This window comes from Takifugu rubripes, chromosome 19 (assembly GCF_901000725.2).
Source record: "Takifugu rubripes chromosome 19, fTakRub1.2, whole genome shotgun sequence".
Lineage (NCBI taxonomy): Eukaryota > Metazoa > Chordata > Actinopteri > Tetraodontiformes > Tetraodontidae > Takifugu > Takifugu rubripes.
Window position 1 is genome coordinate 5793230 of NC_042303.1, and position 17190 is coordinate 5810419.

General features: G+C 43.2%; 1 protein-coding gene across 8 annotated transcripts in view; it reads left to right on the top strand.

Annotated features, from left to right (window-relative positions):
* The window catches only part of rap1gapb (RAP1 GTPase activating protein b), a 134688-nt gene that overhangs the window by 84337 nt on the left and 33161 nt on the right, over positions 1 to 17190 (top strand). For 7 of the 8 annotated variants that reach the window (XM_029826434.1, XM_029826433.1, XM_029826436.1 and 4 more), the window contains one exon: positions 7959 to 8052. Coding sequence is in view for 4 of the 8 variants with exons in the window: in XM_029826429.1 (XP_029682289.1) it covers positions 7959 to 8052 (94 nt within the window). In the remaining 4 variants the exon portion in view is untranslated. Of the gene's footprint in view, positions 1 to 4415; positions 4562 to 7958; positions 8053 to 17190 lie in introns of those variants that run through there. The other variant, XM_029826435.1, reaches the window with a different exon arrangement.

A 17190-nucleotide genomic window follows, 5' to 3' on the forward strand; every position in this document is an offset into this window, starting at 1 on the left:
GGCTCACCAGCGCCTCTTCTTCCTGAGGACACTGAGGAAGAACCAGCTATCCTCGGCTGTCCTGGTGAACTTCTATTGCTGTGCGATAGAAAGCATCCTGACCAACTGCGTGTCAGTCTGGTATGGAAGCTGCACTATCGCTGAGCACAAGGCCTTGCAGAGGGTGGTGAAAACTGCCCAACGCATCACAAGGACTACACTCCCTGCCATCGGAGATGTCCAGAGGAAGCGCTGCCTGCATCGAGCACGCAGCATACTCAAGGACTCCTCCCACCCCGCCCACAGACTATTTTCCCTCCTGCCCTCTGGGAGGCGCTACAGAACCCTCAGGACTCGGACCAGTAGACTGAGGAACAGCTTCTTCCCCAGAGCGGTGTCCCTGTTGAACTCCTGCTGACCCTTACACACTCCACACCTCACTACACTACAGCAGTTTACACAACAACTCACTAGCTTAGTAACCAATGTAGCTACTGTTTAAACCTGTCCTGCGCACTCATGCACTTTATCATCTGTATCTGTATACACGTAATTTATAATTTGCACATCTCCTCTATCTTATGTAAATAGCTAAATAGCTCCTGCACTTATAGTCCAAGGCATTTAATGTAAACACCATCTGTAAAATATGTTTATAGCACAACCTGGTAAACAATTGTAAAATAACCGCCATACTGTATTTATTAAGTTATTATCCTCACTTGCTGCTTCTTTTGCACTTCTGGTTAGATGCTAAACTGCATTTTGTTGCTCTGTACCTGTACATGTGCAATAACAATAAAGTTGAATCTAATCTAATCTAATCTAGGTGTGCCGCTAATCGATTGGCGGAGCGTTTACCGTAGTGCACCCACCAAGGCGTACAGCAGATTTTGGAACTAAGTCCATACACAAAGCGCTCCATATTATAAGGCGCACCATCGATTTTGAGAAAATCTCAGTGTTTTAGGTGCGCCTTATCGTCGTGAAAATACGGTACCAAGGGCTGAAAGAGGAGATGGAGAGAATGTGGGGTATGAAGGCAACAGTGGTCCCAGTAGTGAAAAACAATGGATAGCACATATGTTTCAGAACAATGGACAGTACAGTTTATGTGATGGGAAGATGTCTGTGTGTATGTCTTCGTATGTGAACTTCACAGGCTGTCGGACTGAAACTCTCTTTTGCAGGCAGTGCTTGGTGGATGTCTCGCTGGGGACACAATGAAGTGTCTAATTTTTTGCCAAAAAGTGGGCTACTCTGTATTTGTGTGTGTTGGACCATGTAATATGCACACTCTCTTTCTCATTCATTTTCTTTCTCTGTCTCTGTCACTCGCACTTGCTCTCTGAAAGCACTCTTTAGGAGGTTATTTATTTATCCCATACATTAGTAATTTTGTAGACACACACAAAGCTCAAATTATAACTGGACAGCCATTCATAGGTCTGATAGACATTCCAAAAATTTTCATGGACATTATCTATTCAGCCGCAGTAAATGTACAACATATGATCTTCTTAAAATTGGCCATATAGACACAAGTGGCCACATATTTCTCACTTGAAGTAACAAATATGTCTGCTAAAATCAAAGCAAGCACAGCATCTGTCTTACACAAGGAAGATATATACAGATACATGTCAGGGGATTGGAAGACTCAAAGATCAAAGCCTCAAGCAAAAGATCAGCTTGTAAAAAAAAATAAAATGCACACAGACGCATGTCAGCACACACACACACCCACGTCAGCTTCAGTGGAGTGATACATTGCACTTTTCGTAGTCTCTTGGCAAACTGGACATAGCATTTCACTAAATACAGACAAATGTGTATGCAGAATCTTTGACTAGATGAAATGGTGGAGGCATTCACCTTAATGCTGGAGTTTGCTCATCCATGGTCAACCAGACAGAGGAGAAAATATACTAACCTAATTCCAAATACTAGATTGTGGTGGTCCTGTCTTTGTGGCCTTAATTATGAATGCAAACAATCTGGCGCGACTCAACATGTCTCAAAAGCCAAAGCTCAAAGGCAACCATCTCTTCAATTCGATTCGAATAGACCAGTCCCCCAGTTCCAGTTCAATGTTTGGTAAGATGCCTCCGATGACAGATTTAGGGCATCGCTCTCAAAGGTCTCTTAAGAATAACTGAATTCAACCTATGTGTATCTGCCCCATAAACTGTTGGAAATAAATTCTAATGTTGGAAATTGTGAGTGGGCATCAATGACAACCACCTTAGAAGAGTGGAGCAATTGGTGAAAGTTGGCTGAAATACTTTTCTGGTTCTCACAGATCGCAAGAAGCTTGAATACATAAAAAAAAAGCCAAAAGATTAAACCCATGTAGGGTCAATATGTTTAATTTCATGTTGTTGTACAGACCTGTGTCTCAAAACATCAAGCCTGTCATTGTATTGCGCAGATTCAATCCTCAACTGACTGTCAAAGAATCATTTCAAGACAATTAAAAATGGACCTACATTAGGTAATTGATCCGATCTCAGTGTCTAATGGGTGCCTAAGTAATAGACTATATGTTCCAGAAGAGTTGAGCAATGATCCATTGAGCTCATACATCACTGCAAACATGTCATCAGGGAGCTAAAAGAAATACTTACATTAGAAGTACTGTGTAACTAACAAAGAACAACGGTTCGGGTTGCCGTCATAGATGTCAGGTTCCAATACTGTTTTGAAGCCTCTGCCAGTTCTCCAGCAACCGTGGTTAAACAAGTCCATGGATTTTATGATCATACTGTGAATGACACCAAATTTCAAAAATGGTTCATTTTATTGTGCTGTAAAAAATGCCCTCAGGCAAAGATGCTAGGATAATGGTGAAGATTACAATTTTTAGAATTCTTGGCTTTCCAAGTGATAGTCTATCAGATTGCTGTCCGCACTTTGACTATAGATTTTGGAAGGGTACCATCCTTAGTCAAATGGTCAGATAGAGCATTAAAATGAGGAGGTGAAAATCTGCCTGATGTTTCAGAATTAAACTACATGGAGGGATCCTCTGTCATGGCTGGAGTAAGCTTACAATAGCCTCTCCACCACGGCCACAGGACCATCATTTTTCTGGTTACAACCTCCTATCGTCCAATTCAATGAGAAGGAAGTGACTGTTCTATCAGCTCTCGCTGCAACACTGTAGCTACTGTAGTTATAGCTGGTGCTGGATTTGGAACAGGGCTTGAAGTAATCTCCTATGTAGCCAGGCTTGGATTTTTTTTTATTTTGTCTTAAATTATAGTTGAATTTTCTGAGACACAGAAAGTGGAGTTTCCAAGTAGCTATAGTATAAGGCATAATCATCAAATATTCAAAGAAATGAACATTCATCAGTCTGCGTGTAATGAATCTATAAACATTATGTTTCACTTTTTTAATTGAATGACCAAAATAGATCAACTCTTTAATTGTATTCTAATTTAATTGAGATGTACATGTGTTCCGGTACACCCGAGAAAGTCCTGAATAGCAAGTGAAAGCAGGGATTGCAAGCTTCTTCCATCCACACATGGTTGGTTTTAGGCTACCTGAAACATATGCACGTAAGTCTGCAGACAAGCCAGCCTGCGGCCAGAAAGCTTGGTTAACCTCCCCCTCACAGGCTTCTTTCACAGCCTGTGAGCTTGTTTATTGATTTGTGCTCTCTGCTATTACATTTTCTGCATCTTTATACTGGGAGTAGAGCTGTGACTGTAACCTGAGCAGTTTTCATAGACAGGGCAAAGATGCAGCTGTAGGAATCTAGTAAGTTTCTATTCTATTTTAATTTCAGCATTTCATTGTTCAGACTGCTCTATATTTGCAAATCCCTTTTCTGCTGGATTTTTCAACTGTGGCAGTGTGTACAATGTGAAGTGATGCTTTGTGTGTTTAATGCTGGTAAATAAGGAAATTGTGTGTACTGTCTTTGCTAACGCTGACCTGTACTTATTCTCCCACTGGCTGAGCAAGCTTTTGCTCAGTACACATGAGTGTGCTCCACATTATCCTGTATTCAAGAGCTTTTCATCTAACAGCTTGCCACTAGTGTGACAAATTTGAGCAGAGGGGCTTTAGTGGCATTGGGAGGAAAAAAAACTGTTGGTTCGATGAAAATATATTATAAATACCAAGAGATTTGATGTCACCACTCATATAAGATAAGGTCTCTTTTTCTGACAGCCTCTGTGCATGCATTATGTCACATTATTTTTCTTCTTAAATGGAGTCCTTCCTGTAAAAATGCTATGGGCCTTTCAATCTGTCAAAGACAGTCCAAATGTTAAGAGGAGGAGATAGAAAGCAAGGAAGGGAGGAAGGCAAAGCTGGATTTGTGCTCTTTTTGGTGCAAATAAAGCATGTATGTATGAGGAAGGGAAAATAGGAAGACTGGGAGGGCGGGATGAAAAGTGAGGAGAGGGAGGGCTACACTGAGCATCACCTGACGAGAGCGGCTGATCTCCGGCAGCAGGTGCTGGTGGACAGACTGAGTCAGACATGCGGTGGAAGCATTATATAGAGGAGCAGTAAATTATAGGGGAAAAAGACTGAGCTGTTCGTGAGGCAGGACTGCAGACAGGTAAGCTTGGTCAGAGGACAGAGCTGTTGAACAATAGATGAATACAAGACAAGGGCAAAAGTTCAGGGAGAAAAATCGAACAGACTACGTTGTGTTCAGCTTGATCTGTCCTTATTGCTTAGTTTTCTCACACACCCAAAATTCGAAACTTTTGGTTTACTCCTCTCTGCCCTCTTACTTTCTTTCTCTCTCTGGTTTGTTCACAAAGTGGCTGACTCGCATCTCAAGAAAACGAGTCTGCTTACAATGCTCATTAGCTTCTGTCCTTGATGAGACTATCCGGTCTTTACTGAGTGGACCTGCAAAGCTTAAGGGCTCATCTGTACTCGTCTATCTTGGACTGTGTGCTTGCATGTGTGTGTGTGTGTGTGTGTGTGTGTGTGTGTGTGTGTGTGTGTGTGTTCGATGTTTGGACCATTTTATTTTATTGAAAGGCAAAATGTTTATTGCCTACAAAAAAATAGGAATTCACATTTTTCTCATAAGATGAGGTTTACAATTAACAAGCAGGAGGTTATTGTCAGAAATTATAATTAGCCTGTTTTCTGGGGATGAAAAAAATTGACTTATTCTTATGCTTAATCTTAATCTTGTACTACTCTCAAGAATTTATGTTATTCTAAAACTAATATGATGTTAACAGAGTAGGTTCCAATGGGTGTACAAGGGAGATTGTGAAATTGATTAATTTGGCACTTAAGGTGTAGAAAAAAGCTATTTGCTGCATCTGACTGAACAGTGATGTGATGCGACTGGAGAGAAATGAGAAAACCATCACCCCATTTGAATATTTTACATTCAGTGTGCAGGACATCCCATGTTGTGCAGCTCCTTTATATTTACAGGTGCAAAGTAGCATCATCTATCATCAGCCTTCCAAAAAATGGATATGATTTTAGAGCATTTGACCCAGACATTAATTTGGGAAATTGTTTCAGGAAACAGTTTAAAGACTTTCACACTTTCCTGTCTTTTTATTAAAAAGTGAGATTACAAGGTGACACACATTCAAAAAAAATTGCTGCAATAACAATTCATCCTCAACAATGTTTAAAGGGGGGTGGAAATAATGCAGGGGGGGTTTCTGAAAAGTGTCTCCATTTAACAAGTGGTACTTGAACCTGTAAAACCAGTTTGAGTGCAGTTACAGAAATGTATACACAGGTGTACTACTACTACTAATATTATTATTATTATTATTATTATTATTATTCTCAGGTTCTTGTCATCATTTCTCCAGGTTATCTTTTTCTTGGTCTTAACTAATAAATTATCGCAGGCCGAAACCACTGAGAGAAGCACTTGCAGTAACTGGTGAGCCCATTATGTAAATTATCTAATTTCAGCCTCCATCCATTGAAAGTATTACAGTTCGTGCCATAATAGCAGAATTTAAATAATATGTTTGTAAAGGTCCCCCAAAACACACCAACCAGTCCTTACAACCAATCAGGTTGTACTATTGTGTAACTGATTATTCTGTTCAGCAACATGTCTTGTTTGTAAATTCCCTCCATGGAGTTTTATGAACAGGTTGCATACACAGATGGGTTGCTAGATCTAGCGGATGACTGTTGTGTAAGACCAAGTGTGAAGTTGTCTGTAGGAACAGAGTCCAAATAAAGCTTTCTACAGACAGGAGAAGATGGAGAGGAATGGCTGGTTAAGAGTTGGGAGCAGAGGTTCCATTCTGCCATTACAGGTCTGCTCATAAGATAAGATAAGATAAGATAAACTTTACTGATCCCACATCGGGGAAATTCACGTATTACAGAGGTAGCCCATGGTGTACAGTACAGTATAGTACTAAAAGACAAAATTAAAAGACTCATATGTACATTGCTATGTACATTATATGTACATTATATACAGAAATTAAAAATGATATACAGAAAGGAATGTCGGACGATATGAAGAAAAATGAAGGTGCAAATAAGACATTCCGGAGGTAGAATGATTAAGTAGTGCGGAGAAAAATATGCCAAACCATGGGTTATTGGTGCTACATTAAGAGTTGTGAATGTTGTACAATCTGACTGCAGTTGGGATGAATGACCTGCGGTATTGTTCCTTTTTACACCGTGGGTGTAACAGTCTGCTGCTGACAGTCTCCTCCTCTCACCCACCTCATCAATGGAGTCCAGAGAGCAGTCCAGGAGTGAGCCAGCCCTTCTGATCGGTTTGTTAAGTCTCTTCCTGTCCCTCCTGAGCTGTCTGAGTTGTAGCTGAAGTCAGATGTGTAGAGAGTGAAGAGGAAGGGAGAGAGAACTGTACCCTGCGGTGCCCCCGTGCTGCAGACTACCACATCGGATTCACAGTCAGGGAGCCTCACGTACCGTGGTCTGTTGGTGAGGTAGTCAGTGGTCCAGGCAGCTAAGTGACAATCGGCTCCGGCTCCCTCCAGCTTCCCTGTCAGAAATGATGGCTGGATTGTGGTGAAGGCACTGGAGAAGTCAAAGAACATGACTCCCACAGTGCTCCCGGTGCCCTCTAGGTGTGAAAGTGACCAGTGCAGCAGGTAGATGACAGCGTCATCCACACCAATGCCCGGCCGATATGCAAACTGTAGAGGGTCCATCTTGCCGTCCACCAGCCGTCGGAGGTGGGTGAGAACAATCCTCTCCATGGTCTTCATCAGGTGAGAGGTTAAAGCCACTGGCCTGAAGTGGTTGGGCTCCCTGGCATGTGCAGTCTCAGGAACCGGAACCACACATGATGTTTTCCACAGGAGTGGAACTCTCTCGAGACTGAGGCTTAGGTTACAGATGTGCAGGAGTACTCCACAGAGCTGATTTGCACAGTCCTTAAGTAGTCGGGAGTTGATGCCATCAGGGCCAGGAGCTTTCCTTGTCTCGGTCCTCCTCAGCTCTTTCCTCACCAGATCAGCTGTTATGGAGAGGTGAGGTGTGACTCCTGGTGGGTGAGGACGGGGGTTGAAGTGTGGGGGTCGATCCGGCAGGGGGTGGAGGGAGGTGGTGTGGTGTGAGGAGAGAGCTGCTGGTGCCGGTGGTGTTACGGGGGGGAGAGGGGGGATGGTGATGTGACAGCACAGTCAGGTCTGGGCTTTGGTGAGTGGGAGAGGGAGGGGCGGCACAGTCAAATTGTTCTGTTTGAACAATAAAAAAAAAGTTTTTTTTATTGTTCTACATTCTAATCACTTCATTACCCCCACCTGCAGCAGATTCTATAAAGCCTACACTTGCATTCACTCAATAATTTAGTCATATAAAAAAATTGATTTCCTGAAGATTGATGTAAAAGCTCCAGTGTGAATGAATGATTTACAGTATCAACTGTTGCTTTACTGATATTTTACTGTCCTTTGGTTGAGACTTACTAACCATGACCTCTCTGTTCCTTTCTGTCTCTCACTCTTGGCACCATCACTGGCTTACAGGAAACATGATGGAAGGATTCCTCGTTTCTCTGGAGAAATTGACCCCTGCCTAGAGGACTTTCAGCCCCCTTTTCCTCCTTCCTCACTTTTAAAGGTAAGACAAATCTTAGAGGTTCTGCTGTTAAAACTCAAGGGCCATTTGTCAATACAAGGTAGACATTACAGTTTTTCTTGTAGCTCCGAGACATGGCAGCAGTGACAGTGACCTTGGGCTGTGAACAAACATTTTGGCACCACTCCAGCAGCAAAAAACAACCCGTGCAGAGATGCTGCTTCTTTGGTGAAGCTAAACCGTTCACCAACAGAGACAACGAGGCTCTAGGCTGTATTGAAGAAAATCTCCTTCTCAGTGGAGGGATTATTTCTTCATTTAGATCAGATGATAAACTCACAGTCCAGAGATGTGCATCTTTGTCTACCAAACCAATCATTAGCTGACCAGCTATATCTTGAATACTTTATGCATTTCAGATTCCTACAAGAAAAATATTTTTAACAGGAAACTGTCAAAAAATCAAGTGTTTTGAGTACTAGGGGAAAAGATTCTTCCTTGTAGAGGACTTGCCTGACAAGACTTTGCATTCTTAGTCGCAACCTTGGAAACATTGTAATGTGTACACCATGACAAAAAATAACACACAAAATAAGGTGTGTTATGGTGCTAAAAAGATGACTGTAACTATTCCTCCAAACCTTTACATGCTAGAAGATTGTATGTATCAAATCAAATCAAATCAATCTTTATTTATATAGCGGCTTATACAATCAAAATTGTTTCAAGGCGCTTTCCCGAATCCCAGGGCCTAACCCCAGACAAGCAACAGTGGCAAGGAAAAACTCCCCTTTAACAGGAAGAAACCTTGAGCAGGACCAGGCTCATGTAGGGGGACCCTCCTGCTGATGGCCGGCTGGGTAAAGAGAGAGGAGAGGAAGAGGAAGAGGAGAAGGAGGGGGAAGAGGAGAGGAGAGGAGAGGAGAGGAGAGGAGAGGAGAGGAGAGGAGAGGAGAGGCACAGAGCACAGAAACACACACAAAAATACACTATACAACAGGTCAGCGGGGCCGGAGGTCATCATGCAGCTCCGAAAGGCGGCGATACCTATAAATAAACAGAGAGGGGAGGTGGGGGAGAAGCAGAAAAACTACACAGCAATCATCATAACTAGTCTGCTTGATGAGGAGGAGGAAAGGAGAGGAAAGGAGAGGAGAGGAAACCATGACCCAGTGGGGTGACAGAGGCCTGTCAGGTGATCATGTTTCCGGACCCCGGCAGCCTTGGCCTATAACAGCATAGCTAAGATGTGACCTAATGATTAGACGACCCCCTAAGTATGATAGTTTTTCTATCTATGATAGTAACTGGAACTACAAAATTAACAACAATAAGCTTTTTCAAAGAGGTAGGTTTTAAGTCTGATCTTAAAAGTAGCAATGGAGTCAGCCTCCCGTACCTGGACAGGGAGCTGGTTCCATAGCAGGGGGGCCTGGTAGCTAAATGCTCGGCCCCCCATTCTACTCCTAGAAACTCTGGGAACCACAAGTAGACCAGCATTCTGAGAGCGGAGCGGTCTATTGGGCTGATAAGGTATCACTAGCTCCTCCAGGTAGGATGGAGCTAGGCCTCTGAGGACCTTGTAGGTCAGAAGAAGGGTTTTAAAAATTATTCTAAATTTAACGGGCAGCCAATGAAGCGACACCATTACAGGAGTTATGTGATCTCTTTTGTCAATACCTGTCAGAACTCTGGCTGCAGCATTTTGGATCAACTGGAGGCTTCTTAAAGAGTTGTTTGGACACCCTGATAATAAAGAATTACAATAGTCCAGCCTGGAAGTAACAAAAGCATGAATTAACTTTTCAGCATCAGGCCACGTCAGTAGCTTCCTGATCTTTGAGATGTTCCTCAGGTGAAAAAAGGCACTTCTAGAGACTAATTTAATGTGTGAGTTGAAGGAGAGATTTTGATCAAAAGTTACTCCTAGATTCCTCACAGAGAGACTAGATGTTCATGAGATACCATCTAGAGTGATCATGTGATCTAGTCTATCCCTGAGAGGTTCAGGACCAAACACCATGACCTCAGTTTTTCGTGAGTTAAGGAGGAGGAAATTTGAAGACATCCAGGACTTTATGTCTTTAAGACAGGTCTGGAGCTTCACTAACTTCTCTGTCTCCTGTGGTTTCATGGATAAATAAAGCTGAGTGTCATCAGCATAACAATGAAAATTTATCCCATGCTGCCGAATAATGTTCCCTAAAGGAAGCATGTACAAGGTGAAGAGGATTGGTCCAAGTACAGAACCTTGAGGAACTCAATGGCTAACCCTACTGTATGAGGAGGGAACGCCATGGACATGAGCAAACTGGTATCTATCAGATAAGTATGATCTAAACCAGTCTAGTGCTGTCCCTTTAATCCCAATCACATGTTCCAGTCTATGTAACAGGATGCTGTGATCAACTGTATCAAAAGCAGCACTGAGGTCCAGCAGAACCAGCATAGAGACCAGTCCATGATCTGAAGCTATGAGAAGATCATTAGTAACTTTAAGAAGTGCTGTTTCTGTGCTGTGATGAGCTCTAAAGCCTGACTAAAACATCTCAAACAGGCTGTTCCTCTGCAGGTGCTCCAGTAACTGAGTCACCACCACCTTCTCAAGAACTTTAGAGATAAAAGGAAGGTTGGATATCGGCCTATAATTTGCTAATACGTCAGGATCCAGTGATGGTTTTTTAAGCAACGGCTTAATCACTGCCACCTTGTAGGACCGGGGTACATAACCTGACACTAAAGAACCATTGATCTGGTCCAGGATAGAACTGCCTATCAATGGTAAAACATCCTTCAACAGGTGTGTTGGGATGGGATCTAAAAGACACGTGGTGGTCTTGGATTTCTGAATTAGCGAAGACGCCTCAGAAAAATATATAGGGCTGAAGGAATTTAAGGGCTCGTTGGAGAAGCTGTATGTTCCCACAGTCAGCACATCTGGTGATGGTCCAGTTGTTGGGATGGCCTGGTTAGCTTTTTCTCTGATAGCTAGAACTTTATCAGTGAAGAAGCTCATGAAGTCTTCACCACTAAGGGAAGACGGTATACGTGGATCTAAAACACTGTGACTCTTAGTTAATTTGGCAAACCTGGGGTTGCTCTTATTCTTCTCAATCAAAGAAGAAAAATAAGCTGTTCTAGCCTTGCGAAGGGCCTTTTTGTAAACTAATAGACAGTCTTTCCAGGCTACATGATAGCTGTCTATTTTACAAGAATGCCACTTCCTTTCCAGTCTTCGCACTTTCTGCTTGAGGGTCCTGATATGTGAATTATACCGGGGGGCACACCTCCTCTGATTTACTATTTTCTTTTTCAGGGGGGCAACAGAATCAAGCGTGATTCTCAGTGAGGTTGCTGCACCTTCAGCAACAGAGTCAACCTCAGCAGGGCTAAGATTATAATGATTGATCCCTGGGGAAACACACGGTGGTCCTGGGATCAGCACAGGGATCACTTCCTTAAACTTAGCTACAGCATTATCTGAAAGACATCTGCTATAGTAAGACTTTGTTCTGAGGATAGAAGAATCCTTAATCATAAATGTGAAAGTGATCAAAGAATGGTCTGACAGGAGTGGGTTCTGAGGGAACACTGACACATGTTCTACCTCAACACCATAAATCAGAACTAAATCTAAGGTGTGGTTGAAGCTATGAGTTGGTTGGTTTATCTGCTGGAGGAAACCAACTGACTCCAGTAATGAGATGAAGCCATTTCTAAAGCTGTCATTTACAACGTCTACATGGATATTAAAGTCTCCAATGATCCTGACTTTGTCTGTTCTAAGGACCAAGTCAGATAAGAAATCACAGAACTCGGATAGGAACTCTGAGTGTGGTCCAGAAGGGGGCCGATATACAACTACAAACAGAAGTGGCTTTTCTGCCTTCCAGTTCAGATGGGTGATGCCAAGAGTCAGGCTTTCAAATGAACTGGAGCCATATTTTGGTCTAGGATTAATTAATAACTTGGAGTGATAGATTGCTGCCACTCCCCCTCCTCGACCAGTAACACGAGGAATATGATAATTAAGATGGGTAGGAGGAGTAGATTCATTTAAGCTAACATACTCCTCCTCCTGAAGCCAGGTCTCACAAAATAGATCAATGTGATGATCCGCTATCAGGTCGTGCACTAACAGGGATTTACACAAAAGAGATCTAATATTTAACAGTCCACACGTAATTGTGATATTAGTTTCTCCAACTTGTGCTTTAGTATTAATTTTAATAAGATTATGGTGATTGACCGCTCCCCTGCTCTGTGCTTGGTGAACTTTTAACTGTGGAACAGAGACTACCTCTATAGTGTTAAATATATTATTGTTGGTGGATGAGGATTCTAAGGAAGCAGCAGAGAGGTGTGTAAGACTACAACTCTGCATCCTGGTCTGGACCCTGGATTGTCAGGTCACTTTGGGTCTAATAAAATTTGCCAAATTACTAGAAATGAGAGAGGCACCATGCCGTGTGGGATGGACACCGTCTCTCCTAATCAGACCAGGTTTTCCCCAAAAAGTGCTCCAATTGTCTATAAAGGCCACTTGGTTTTCGGGGCACCACCGTGACAGCCAGCGACGAAGCGACGACATGCGACTAAACATTTAATCGCTGGCCAGATTGGGGAGGGGACCAGAGAATGCTACGGAGTCCGACATCGTTTTTGCGCAGTTACACACCGACTCCAAGTTAATTTTAGTGACCTCCGACTGACGAAGCCGGGTGTCGTTGGCTCCGACGTGAATAATAACTTTACCAGATTTACGTTTACGTCTCGCCAGCAGCCATAAATTTGTTTCTATGTCGCCCGCTCTGGCCCCCGGAATGCACTTGACTATGGTCGCTGGAGTCGGATTCACGTAGCGCAAAACAGAGTCGCCAATTACCAGGGTCGGTTTCTCAGCGGGTGTGTCGCCGAGTGGGGAAAAGCGGTTAGCCACGGGAATCGGGTGGTGGTGCACCGTGGGCCTTTGTTTTGGGCTACGCTTCCTACGAACCGTCACCCAGCCGCCCTGGCTAGCCGGCTGCTCGGCTGCTGCCGGGGGACAGCTAGCTGTAGCTACGCTAGGCAGCTCCGCAGCAGCTAGCTTATCCTGGCTACCTGACGCAACTCCAGCTAACTCCAAGCTGCGGAACCGCGTCTCAAGCTCGCTAAGTCTCGCCTCCATAGCCGTAAATAAACTACACTTTCTGCACCTATTCCCTTCACTAAGGGAGGCAGAGTAACTAAACATTTCACACGCTGAACAGACAAAGACACCGGGTGAAACAGACGGTGAGGCCATGCTAGCGCTAATGATCGGCGAAGCCCTGTATTTGTTTAATATGGGTTATTTCTCACTGTTGTTATCGGGTGACTAGAATGTCCCAAGTGTTCAAATTTTAATTAAAGTGAAAACACACAAAGTGTTCAAAGTGTTCAATATTAAGTGGATACAACACCCCGTGCACAATGCAACCAACGAACGATTGAGAAGACAGGAAGTGACGTAAATAAACTACACTTTCTGCATCACCTTTAAATAAAGAGAGTGACTTTTGGATTGAGATTTGGATTGAGTTTCCAGGCCTGTTAAAAATGGATGGATGGATGTAGTTTACGAAGTACTGAAATCGAGCTCACACCGCCCAAGAGGTTGTATGGCTTAAGGACACCTCTGATTGGCCGTTACTTTGTGTTTAAACTCACACAACATTTCAGGGCAGTCCGTTGGTCAGCTGACAATTTACTCCTCGCATACACATGCGTAAATACACAGATGGCCAATTCCATTAATAAAGTGTAGTATCTGAAGCCTGTGCATCTATTCTGTGAATGCCTTTACTTCTGTAAGACTGCAATGTGTTTAGCAGCCAGCCTGGTGCCATATTAGGATATGCTCCACATGTTCCCATGTCTTCTGCCTTTAAGATTGCAATGGAAGTCTTGTTATTGCTAAGAGGTAACGCTGGAGGCTCCTGGTTGTTCTCCATATGAGGATGTGTATCATGAAGCCTTTCTATGACTCCCATTTTTGGTACTAACTGAACTCTATGCCATTGGGTTTGCTATATTGTGTATCATGAGGTCATGAGAAAAGAATGTGTTACTTGACTGTATGAGAAGGAGCTATCGATGTAAACACTTCGGAGTTCAAATCAATCTTTATATAGCATCTTTTACAATCAAAATTGTTTCAAGGCGTTTTCCAGAATCCCAGGGCCTAACCCCCAACAAGCAACAGTGGTGAGAAAAACTCCCCTTTAACAGGAAGAAACCTTGAGCAGGACCAGGCTCATGTAGGGGGACCCTCCTGCTGATGGCCGGCTGGGTAGAGAGAGGAGGACAGGTAGATGATAGAATGGAGAGGAGAGGCACAGAGCCACATACAAAAATACACCATCTATGCAAGCCGCCGGCCGAGTGGGTCAGCGGGGCCGGAGGTCATCATGCAGCTCCTAAGGCGGCGATACCTAAATGAATACAGAAGGGGGGGGGGGGGGGGGGGGGGGGGGGGGGCAGAAAAACTACACAGGAATCAGCAGAACTATTCAACTTGAGGAGAGAGGAAACCATGACCCAGTGGGGTGACAGAGGCCTGTCAGGTGATCATGTTTCTGGACCCCGGCCTGTAGCAGCATAGCTAAGATGTTAACCAAATCATTAGACGACCCTTTAAGTATGATAATTTGTCTGTCTAGGATAGTAACTGGAACTACAGAATTAGTGATAAGCTTTTTCAAAGAGGTAGGTTGTGATGGATGCAATTTGGACCCAAATGCAGCACTCTAGAAAGCTGGATCGTGGTAATGACTTTTATTAGCACACGGGCAAACAGGAACTCAGGCAGACAAGGAAACACAGGAAATAGTCCGTTCTTCAGGCTCAGGGCCCGCACAAAGTCTGTGGGTTGCAGGCTCGGGGAGTGGGTCGAGCAGAGCTGGAATGCGGAACTAAGGGGGAAAGACATAAATCCTCGGAACTGTGCAGTTCTGCTGACAGCGGGCAGGAGTGACAGAAAGGGGCTTACAGGAGATGAGGCTGACGATGTAGCGGAGCAGACTGGGGACGAGCAGCAGCGAAGTCGGGGCCAGGCGGAGAAGTCAAAACCAGGTGAGCAGACAGGAACCAGAAACACTGAGGCAGAAGTCGTAGTCAGGGGCAGAAAGCAGGTAGGTTGTCCAAGGAACAGGCGAGGCAGGCAGAACGAAGACAGGCAGGGTCAGTAACAGGTAATCCGACAGGGAAATAACGCTGGAAAGTCTTGCATCGAAGCAGAAGAACAATCTGGCAAAGACTGAGAGTGCAGGGGAGGCTTATAAGCAGGGCTGATTGGGAATCGGCTGCAGCTGTGCTTGCAGGTGAGTGGAGTTGAGCTGACGGGGTGGGAGTGGCTGGTAGGTCGAGTGGAGCAGAGGCAGGGAGAGTGGAAAATTACTGGGGCAGAGGGACTGGAGGGAACTGGGGAAATGGGGCTGTGACATAGGTTTTAAGTCTAATCTTAAAAGTAGAGATGGAGTCAGCCTCCTGTACCTAGACAGGGAGCTGGTTCCACAGCAGGCGGGCCTGGTAGCTAAATGCTCGGCCCCCCATTCTACCCCTAGAGACTCTGGGGACCACAAGTAAACCAGCATTCTGAGAGCGGAGTAGTCTATTGGGGTGATAAGCTAGGCCTCTGAGGACCTTGTAGGTCAGAAGAAGAATTTTAAAAAATGTTCTAAATTTAATGGGAAGCCAATGAAGAGATGCCAATTGTCAATTCAAACTGTTCCAATTCGCCCACCACAGAGGGTGCATATTGTCTCTTTTATTTATGTAAAGTAAAGACTACCCTTTAACTCTCATTTTTTCTTTTTTTTCTGATTACAGTCAATGTTAAAATACATCATTAGCAGAATCAGCTTAATCGACGGCAGTATTACTGTCTCCTTTATTTGCATATTAATATAACATGAGCAGATATTAATCTCGGTGTATTCTGTACAATAATCTGTATTATGAACACTCAGTATCAAGAATATGACAGCCTGATGGCCTAATCACCCAAATGAATAAGAGGCACTACAGTTTATCACAGGTGACATATAGGAATGCTTATAGATTTTGGACTGCGAAAGAAGCGATTTACTGTACAAAACTCCATATAAAAACATGTGCAAATTTGTATGAATTCTGTTGTTAAAATGTGTGACAATGAACATTCGCCCTCTCTTGGTGATAGATTGAGCACACAATATTCAAAGGCATTGGTGTTTCTAGATTTACAATTAATTTTACAATACAGTTAAGCAAGGAAGACACAGGTGGGAAATCTTTTCCTGACATGTTGGTGTGAGATATAAGAACACATCTCTCCGGACTGATCTAATAATAATTGGCACTTTCTGAGAATATGGTGCAGTGAACTGTGCTTGATATAACAAATGAGTGTCTCCAGAGTGCATTTCTCATTTATTACATTACATTAATGTACCTTTGCAAATGTTTGAGAAAATTTGAGAAACAGAACATGTGTGCACACGCAAATGTGAATATAAAGTTTTTTTCATCTATAATCATGAATTGTGACAAATCAGACTGCAGTTGATTGCTTTCAGAGCTTGTTATGTGCAATATAATTCAGCGTAGAATGACATTGGTAGTGTTTACATGTTTCCTGTCACAAAAATAAGCATTTTGCCAATGATTAGATGTTCTTTTCTTCTGTGCAGTGGAATGGAAATAGAATAGTCCCAATTCAGTGCAAGTAAAGACAATGATGTACTAATGCTGACAACAAAGGTATTTTGTTTCATCTTAAACTATGCAGTATTTTATGATAGATATTAGAAATGAGAAATTATTGATATAGATTTTTTTTTATGATATACATTTTTGTTTCAATTTCAATGTGGTGTAAAAAAAGAAGCATAAAATGAATATACAGTCTTCTTTGCATGTCTCTCATTATGTGAGAGGTAGGTTTCCATTAGAAAAGGAATTGTGCAGTGTATACAGAGCTGGGAGAAATATTTTCCTCCTTTCAAGCTGAAGCGAACAGCTGGACAACATGGTTGGTCACATGGATTGTAATGGACAGCTAACAAGTATTCTCTTGGAGGCTGTTGTGTGAGGATTCTTATTCTCTCTCACCTTTCTCCAAGCTGAGAGTGACATCAGCACCTTCACTAGTCTGCCTGTTTGCTTTCATTTGTGCATTTG